At 34.4% G+C, this 9,052-nt stretch overlaps 1 protein-coding gene across 1 annotated transcript; it reads right to left on the bottom strand.

The window, feature by feature from the left end:
- Positions 1-1,337: 1,337 nt before the first annotated feature.
- LOC110380608 (sodium/potassium-transporting ATPase subunit beta-2) lies at positions 1,338-8,645 on the bottom strand. The gene is made up of 6 exons (XM_064035286.1): positions 8,395-8,645; positions 6,501-6,758; positions 5,174-5,354; positions 4,697-4,805; positions 4,052-4,220; positions 1,338-3,446 (listed from the first exon to the last, which is right to left on the bottom strand). The coding sequence occupies exons 1-6, from the start codon at positions 8,534-8,536 to the stop codon at positions 3,343-3,345; spliced, it is 963 nt and encodes a 320-aa protein (XP_063891356.1). The 5' UTR covers positions 8,537-8,645; the 3' UTR covers positions 1,338-3,342.
- Positions 8,646-9,052: the final 407 nt, after the last annotated feature.

The raw sequence follows: 9,052 nt of genomic DNA, 5'->3' as shown, positions 1-9,052 counted from the left end.
CTGTTTGAGTTAGTAAGAATTTGACCACCCCTTTTTACTTTCATCAATCACTCATCTAAGTAAGTTATAGACGTAGATATAACTCGATTTACCAACATTTAAATAGCATTCTAACACAATATTACCGTAGGTCACAAAAAATTACCCATTCCCGTGGTTATTTTCCACTACTGTGAAATCCCGCTAAACGCCGGCCTTGTCACAATCTCGCAAGGTTACGTTAGTGCTAAAGGGAGTCATTACGGCAGGAGTCTGGACTGCATCCGTACTTTACCAGCTATTATAGCAAACAGGGCTTAATCGTGGTTAGGATGTGTACATATGGTGTATACAGGATAGGTTAATCGCTGGTGGAAGGTAGCCAGCAGTTTTACCCGCGTCAAATGGGAACTAGTTCGCGTAACTGGATAAAAGGAAGTTTGAAGACTTCTTCGATAAATACGCTGCTTACTGATGAAATATTTTTTCTAATCAGTCCAGTAATTTCTGAGATTAGCACGTTCAAACAATTAAATTCTTCAGTCAGATGAATTTGTGTAACTATTCATTTTATTGGAACTTCATGTTCCGAAAGCGATTGATTACCAAAGCAAGGTTGGGCAACAAGAAAAACTGGTGAATCAATTTAAGATGGATTTCGGGATATCCCAGACTCCACGGATTGCCACGGAAGACGCAAAGTTCTCCGTGCCTGGTTCCTAAGTACGAAAGCACCCAGCATTATGTATGTAAATTAGTATTGCTACTGTCTCGTGTGTATTCAGCTTATCACAAAGCGGCACGTTTGAATCCCACACACTGCAATAGCAATAGGTAGGCACGGATGACTCCACCGAGCTATGCAGGAATGACCACACGCGACGCCTAATGTGTTTTAAACAAATCACTACATTAAGTAGACACACATTCTTTACATAGCGCTGAAACCTACTAAGGATCCATTTTATATATGGAATTAGTTTACATATTAGAAAGGAATATGCTAGCCAACATAGATAAATACATATGTATTTAGTCTAGCCTTTTCCCAGCTATGTTGGGGTCGGCTTCCAGACTAACCGGATGCAACTGAGTACCTACTAGTGTTTTACAAGGAGCGATTGTCTAACTTCAGGTTTTTTTTTGGTTCTTCAAAAGAGAGAATTGTATTGCTGGGAAGATTGTTCCACCATTTCTTTTTCCCAGCTAAAATACATAGGAAGTTCTATCTTCCAAAGAAAACGTAATGAAGGTGGTGAAATACACCACCAACGTTCACGGCGGTCAAATGGCCAACTTTAAGGGGGTAACGTAAATTTGACTATACTTATGCAATCGTAATCAAATCAAACAAAACATTTATTTTCAAAATTTTATTGCTCGAAAATACAATTCAGGCACTTCAATATGTATAGGAATCGTTCACTCTAATATACATCTTATGGCCCTATACATAGCTTATACATTATTAATATCATTATATTATACATAGAAATATGTAAAATGGACGCAATATCGATTAAATCGAAAAGTGGACGTTAACTGAGATTCATTATGATCTACCCTTATTTAAGGACTGATTTCACTATTCGGAAAAATATCGATTTAAAAACAATTAAGTAATGGTCTCTTTTTTTTTCAATAAAATGTTTACAAACTAAATTTAAAACAAGAGATAACTGGGTTTGTTTTTGATGTGTGAAATCGTCCCTTACAGTCGTGTCTTTTACAAAAGGCATTTAAAATGGCGATTAATTTATAAATAAATATAAAGAAAAAACAAAATTAATATAAAAAAAAAAAACATAAATATTTCAAAATGCTAATTCGTCTACAAAAAGTTAGTCAAACTATAAGTACAGTTAAAAAACTTATATAAAAAAGTGGTTTTGTCATTTATTTGTAAAAAATCGTTTAGTAACGATATATCAGTCTTTATTACTAAGATTCTGGTAAATGCTAGAAGATTACAAAGAGATACTTTCAGTACATAGTTATATTCGCGCCAATTAATTTTACAATTCTGAAGTTAGGCATTTGACTCTTTGCGTATCTGAGGGCACGGCAGTGCCTTCGCCAAGACTCGAGCAAAGCGGGCACGGCCGTACCATCTTTTCTCGTTTGTTTATACAGAGCTGTGCTTGTCCGAAGTTGCGCAATAATGCGCATGCGTGAGATATGTCTAATGGCTAACTTCAGAATTAAAACAATATTTGGCGCGAACATTACAGCATTATTTGTAAAAAAATATTAGACTGGAAAAAATAGCTGATGAATTTTTTTCCGGGCATATTATATTATTATTAATGAAAAGTAAAATTACTAATAAATTGCAAGCTACCTTGTATCAACTTGTGTCAACGGCACTGGACTTAAATGAGTGTCAATTAATAATATCTATAAGGTACAGTCTGTACAAATAATATTGGCGAGTCTGAAGTTAGAGGCATTTTTCACGGTCAATTCTCCAAAAAAACAGGAGTTTTAAGCAAAACTTAAAACTTTAACTTGTCGGTGAACATGGTCCAGTGCATTTATCATACTCTCTTGACTGTGCATTACACCATATTCAACTAACTTCTGACTCTCCAAGAAAACATTTAAAACACATATTATTCTTATTTACTAAACGAAGACAACACACATATATTGTAAATATACAATACAATATAAAAATAAATATAACTATCAAAAAGATATTGTTTCAAATGGACGGATACGGGTGAGCGTAAGTATAGCTGCCAGTATGTTTAATTACATAAAACTTATTTAGTTATTATTAAGTATAGGAAAAAGCTTTTTAGTTACTATAAGTATAGCATGTGTCTTTAAAAAAATATTCAAGCTCAAAAATGAGTTATGGAATGTTCCAGATTTAAAATATAGGTACATAAATGTCCATAAAATTAAAAAATAACATAAAATTAGTGTTTCTACAGCAATGATTCACGCGTGTATATTTATTAACAAAAAACCTTTTAAAATTGAGTAGATTTGTGTTAATTATGATTTTTGCATTATTAACCGTATTTTAATTAAATCAACTTATTTACTAATATAGTTGCCTTTGTCACTTTCAGGTATATGTTAGCTACCTCGAGATTCTATTACTTACAAAATATAGAATACATACATCTATTGAATCGCAATGGCAATTTCGTGATTCAAAACTTGGTCTTCTCGAAAGACCGCAATTCTAAGTCAAATCTCACACTTTGATTGCATTTAAAAATTATCCTTAATACATACCATGAACTAATTGCTTTGGTCTACTCGGTCTACTGGGTCTACTGGAAAGACCACGGGATATTTACAGTATTCGAGGTAGACAAGTAGACGTGTTTCGGACGGATTGTGTAGAGTCTACTCGATCATCAGTTCAAAGTGTACGACGCCTAAACGTTCCCTCCTGTCGTACTTAATGTTTTTAGCCCAGGCGCGACATTCTATGTTTATCACGATACCAGCTGTAAAGAAAAATAATTAGTATTAGATTAAATTTAAAAAAAAAAATCATTATTCAAACTTCGCTGCAAGACAGCACTTTTTCAACGTCAGGAATTTACAACAGACAGCCCCCAAAACGCTTACCCTTCACCACTTCCTATGTGTTTTTGCTGGGAAGAAGAAGTGACGCAACAAACTCCCCAGCAACACATGTCTGTCTGTAGGTTAGAAGAACCTTAAACATTCTTTGATATATAAATTTGTACACAATGCAATTTGTATATCACAGTAGAGGACAATATTAGATAAAAAAGTTAGGGAATAGCTTTTGACTCATCGCCATTTCTATTATGATTAAGTTCATTCAACATTGAAAACTTCCATCGCAGAAAGCTGTCATTTAAACAGATTTATCGTTATTGTTCTCCCCAAACATTATGTCGGCTCCAAACATGCTGACGGTCGAGATTCGAGACACGTGTCGAGTATTGTTCGATTCATTGTCTCGCGGAATTAAGACTTAATATTTTTTTCAACTTTTATCATCAGAATAACATATAGGCTACTTTTTTCCAGGTTTGAGAAGTAGTTTCACCAAAAAAAGGAGAACAAAAATTATACTCACTTCTAGGCCTCTGCAGATGTATGGCCACCAGAGGGCTGAGATACCCCTCAGCGTTTTCATAAGGGTAGAAGTACCCTGGGAAGCCGGGGAAAGGCAGGTAACTAATAGGGCCTATGTTTTCCTTGTCCGCTGGAGTTTCGCCGTGGCATGATACCCATACCATGTTGGCCTGGAATGTTGTAGGTTTAGTGTAGCTTTATGGTCAAAGAGAAATAAAATATATCTATTGCACATCCAAAAGAAAAGGGTTGTGAAGGTCAGATAGGCAGTTGCTCTAAGTAAAACACTGGATGTCATCTGCATCCGTTTAGACTGGAAGCCGATCATACCTAGTTCCCAACTAGGTATGATGGCTTCTAGCCATAAGAGGGACTTAGAAAAATTGAATAGAAATATTGTACCATATTGAATACTAGCTTCCGCCGGCGATTTTACTCATGTCCCGTGAATTGAGAACTTTACGAATCGGCCCCATCGTCCCTGAGATCTGAACTAATATCAGGAACTACTTTTCCGATTAGAAAAAATCTTTCAGTTTTAGATAGCCTACGTACCAAGAAAGGTTATAAGCTTTTTTTTTTTGATGCGCAGATTAGTTCCCTTGGGATGCGGGTAAATCACTGTCGGAAAGAAGCCAGTACGTACATAGTCCCTGTTAAAGTTGGTGATGTTCCTGATATGCATCTGCAGGTCCACCGGCATGTCTTGGGGCAGCTGCTGGATGTCGTAGAACTCTGGACGCCAGCCGTAGATTCTGGAACATATCGTGTAACATTATTTAATCTTGATCATTATTCATCAATTCATCCATAATGAATCATTTTGTCTGCAAATGATTTACGATTGCAATATGATTGTAGAGCAAACTACCGTATAGCCAAAATCACCAAAATAGCAGACCAATCGCAAACCAATCGAATGTCGTTGGAATACGATTGGTCTTATACCTATTAGTAGCAGAATTCTTATATTAGTGCATTTGCCACCTAATGGTCAAAGCGGCGGCGATTTGTTGGCTGGCTATGATTCGGTTATCGTTATGTATGAAGTGACAAAATTACCGAGATTTGAATCTACATATGTATCTTCTACATCTTAAGCAAAATAATGTATTAACTCTACCTGTTCAACTTAAGGAATATACAAGGTGAAGACTTGTGGAAGGAGAAGTGGTTCTCATCGATGCAAGGATCCAGCCGTCTAATGTCCACATCGCAGACCTTGCCGGGTGGCGGGAGGTGCTGGAAGTCGCAGTTGAAAATGTTCTGACCTGCGCCAGCGGTCTGACCCTTCTTCTTGTATACTGTTGGAGTTAGAAATTGTTACACTATGTTTTGAGACATAGTTATGTGGGCATTTTTGGGAAAACTTTTGGGAACTCACTAAGAAACCAGTGTTGTAGGACTGCCTTAGTTAGTAAGAGCGTGTTGGGCATGGCACCACGCATTTACAATAAATTGCCAGATGTGATAAGACAATTAAATGTAACACAATTTAAAAATAAATTAAAATCTTTATTAATTGAAAAATGTTATTATAAGATTGATGAATTTCTAAGTGATAACTTACTGTAAACCGATTTATTTTTACTTTATTAGATAATTGTATTTTTGTTTTCTTTTTTATGTAATAATTTATTATTTTACTAATTTTAACATAAAATAATAATTATTTTTAATTTTTTGACATACAAATAATATTTTTTGCATACCTCTTGCACGATAAGTTTTTTTGCATGCAACCACAATATTTGTACGCTTCCGAGCATAACATAGCGACCTTTTACTTTAATTTAAGAACTGTATTATCTACCTATGTTAAACAAATAAACGATGATTATGATTATTATGATTAGTTAGTTAGTTAGTACTTAGTTACAGCCTATTTATCGTCCCACTGCTGGGCACAGGCCTGCTCTCACACGGAGAAGGATTGAGCATTAATCACCACGCTTGCTCAATGCGGTTTGGTGATTTCAGACTATATAGTCCAGGTTTCCTCAAGATGTTTTCCTTCACCTTTTTATCAGCCATTGGTGTCTAAGATATACTTAGAAAGTACATACAAACTTAGAAAAGTTGCATTGGTACTTGCCTGACCTGGATTCGAACCCGCGCCCTCATACTCGAGAGGTTGGTTCTTTGCCCACTAGGCCACCACGACTTTTTATTTTTATGATTATGATTAAAGAATTTTGCAGCTGGTTTAAGAATTTTATAAGTGATGTAAATGTGCCAAGAATGGTAAAATGGTAACAGTATGTTAGTTTTTTTTTTCTACATTTAATTAGATGCTTTAGGACTAAAGAAACATATAGAAAAAATCCTTTTTCCAAGCCAGTGTGGTAATGTAAAAGAAAAAAAAAGGTATTTTTCTCATTTTATTGTCTTTTGTATTTACTTTAATATATTATAATGTAAAATAAAATATTTTCATAAACCAAACTCACCAGACAAAAAATCAATGAGCTGTTCTTCCCAGTACCTATAACTCTCGTACCCAGTTCCCTTATACCAGATCAGGGTGCTTCGAACATCAGCGGGCAGCGGCCGGAACCCCAAGCCTGGGCTGGTGCCTATCACACTGTACTCTTGTTGCAGACGTGGGACCCTGGGGTTGATGAAGTGTTGCAGGAACGTGACCATGCAGATACCGAATAAGGCTATGAGTACTGCGTAGAATATTGTGTAGAAGATCAGGATTTTACCTGGAAATAAAATAGTAGTTTTTTTTAGACAAAAGTTACCAAAGCTAAAATTATTATTCCCTAAAAAATATTGTAGACACTACAGTAGACATATATGTATACTATACTATACTAATATTATAAAGAGTAAAAATTTGTATTTTAGTTTGTTTGTATCCAAACTGAAAAATTACTGGACTGACTTAAAATCAATTTTCACTGTTGGAAAGCTACACTGGTCCCTATATTTTATTCCAGAACAGACATAGTTCCTGGGCGACGGAGGTGAAACCGCGCGAAAACGGCTAGTGTATGGGTACTTTACACTTTGGGTCAAATGACACACATTTCTGAAGTAGGCCATTTCATGCTACAGTGAGTAAATAAGTTTAAAATCTAGAAATTCATCTTTAGCAATTTATTTTAAAGAGATTTCTTAAATAAAAAGTCATCAAAATTGTTTATTGTTAGGTGCCTACTCAAATGGAGTAGGTACTTACTACTAGTACTTCATACCATTTAGTCCATGAATTCCAAAAAGTTTTACAATAAGAAGTACCGAATTTAATTTGTAATTCAAATGTACGCATATCTAAAGATTCAATGATCAATTTGGTAAGAATAGTTTATGGGTTTGGCACATTGCTATTCAAATATGGCTACCATTAAAATTCTTTTGTACTTAAATACTTTTTGTTAAGGAAACCAACCCATTAAGGTTATCTTCACATAGATACGTACGTACAATAATCTTACATGTATTTAGTTTGAAGAGATAACCTAATGGCTTCTGAGTAGACCACTTATTTTTTATTACCAAAACAAAATAACAGTTTTACGATAAAGATGAATAATTACGAGCTGAAAAGTATTCGTTTAAAGTGAGTAAATTCATTTATTTATTTTTTGTATTATTCTTGTCAGTCAGGAGCATTCTGTGGCCTATTGACGAGGAGTACAATATAATAATATATTGCATTTTTCAATACATTATTATTTTGTTTCATATTTTAAGTTTAGTAAACTTTAGTCTGTCATAAAATTAAGATTCTGAAGCCAATCAATTGTAGTACAATTAAATTAAGTACAAAACAGACAGAATATAGGGCTTCTAATCAGATTAAATAGTGAGAAGATTATTTTAGGTGTTTATCCAATTAATAATAAGTTAATCCAAAATAAAACCTCATTCATGAGATAATCTGTACTCATTAATAAGGATTTATTATAATTAATTGGATAAAAGGTTTAGTGGTTTACTTTCAGCTGTGATTGTATAGCTTTTTAATAGGCAATTATGATAAAAAATATGATTCCTAAAAATTGTTTCAGGCCAATGAATGGATGAAGGGTATGAAAACATTAACATGAGTGTGAAAGTGTATGACTGACAAGAAAGTATGACTAAATTGCAGTGTTTACGTGGAGCGAGAGAATAAACATTAGTATTTTATGTGATTCTTAACTTAATAATGCTATTTATTAACAAGAATGCTCAAAATTGGCAGGCATCGGCATACGCTCATAAGCCACGCCCTCCAAACAACGGTTGATGACTGTAAACATCATCAATTATAACAAAACTATCTCAACTTCACGTAACTTCTGTATGAAAATAATTTCGTAACATGAAAATAGTACGACTGAAAAAGGTCACTGACCCCATCTTCCTGAGTACGTCCCAAAATTTCACCAGTTTCTTCATTGTATAGAAAATGTCTATGTGGAATTCTCCTCCCAGACCTGTCTGAGAGCTTTGTGTCCATTTGGAATTCTTCTAGCCTAGGATGCCTACTCATTTTCTATTTTAGAAGGCACTTTCTTTTATAAAATACGAAAAATTAAATAGTAAACACAACACACACGCCCAGCCGCTGCCGCAAGTTTGAAATAACTAGTGTTGTACCATGGTCGCACAATACATCTATAGTATTCTGTGATCGAACAATAATACAATGTATGCGCTATATTGATTGAGACTATATTATAAACTGATGAATGAGATAAGCCCTTTTAGTAATATATATATAGTATAAATTACGTCTACGTATTCAATGTGTTTGAAAATATATTTTGGCGAGTCTAATTTGTCTGACTTTGACTTTGCTGCGAAAAGAAGATTTAAGGAACTTTGTTTACTCTGCGAACACGCCAAGTTATTTCGCACGTTTTGTACGCACAAACCATGGGAGATATACATTAAAAACTTACTTTAAACTGATACAGAAATAAAAAAAAACATTTCATTGAATATTTTTAAAGATCAAGTTTCGCTTAGGAAAATCAGTTTTTTAGTTTTTAGTGACTTCCCTAGT

The sequence above is a fragment of the Helicoverpa armigera genome, chromosome 6, assembly GCF_030705265.1.
Source record: "Helicoverpa armigera isolate CAAS_96S chromosome 6, ASM3070526v1, whole genome shotgun sequence".
Taxonomy (NCBI): domain Eukaryota; kingdom Metazoa; phylum Arthropoda; class Insecta; order Lepidoptera; family Noctuidae; genus Helicoverpa; species Helicoverpa armigera.
The sequence above is the reverse complement of the archived record's forward strand: the minus strand, read 5'-3'. Positions and strand labels throughout refer to the sequence as shown.

Coding starts and splice junctions, on each gene's coding strand:
- LOC110380608 (XM_064035286.1), bottom strand. CDS start 8,536: ATGAGTAGGCATCCTAGGCTAGAAGAATTCCAAATGGACACAAAGCTC. Junction 6,759..8,394: donor TACTCAGGAAGATGGGGTCA/GTGACCTTTTTC, acceptor TTTTATTTCCAG/GTAAAATCCTGATCTTCTAC. Junction 5,355..6,500: donor GCTCATTGATTTTTTGTCTG/GTGAGTTTGGTT, acceptor TAACTCCAACAG/TATACAAGAAGAAGGGTCAG.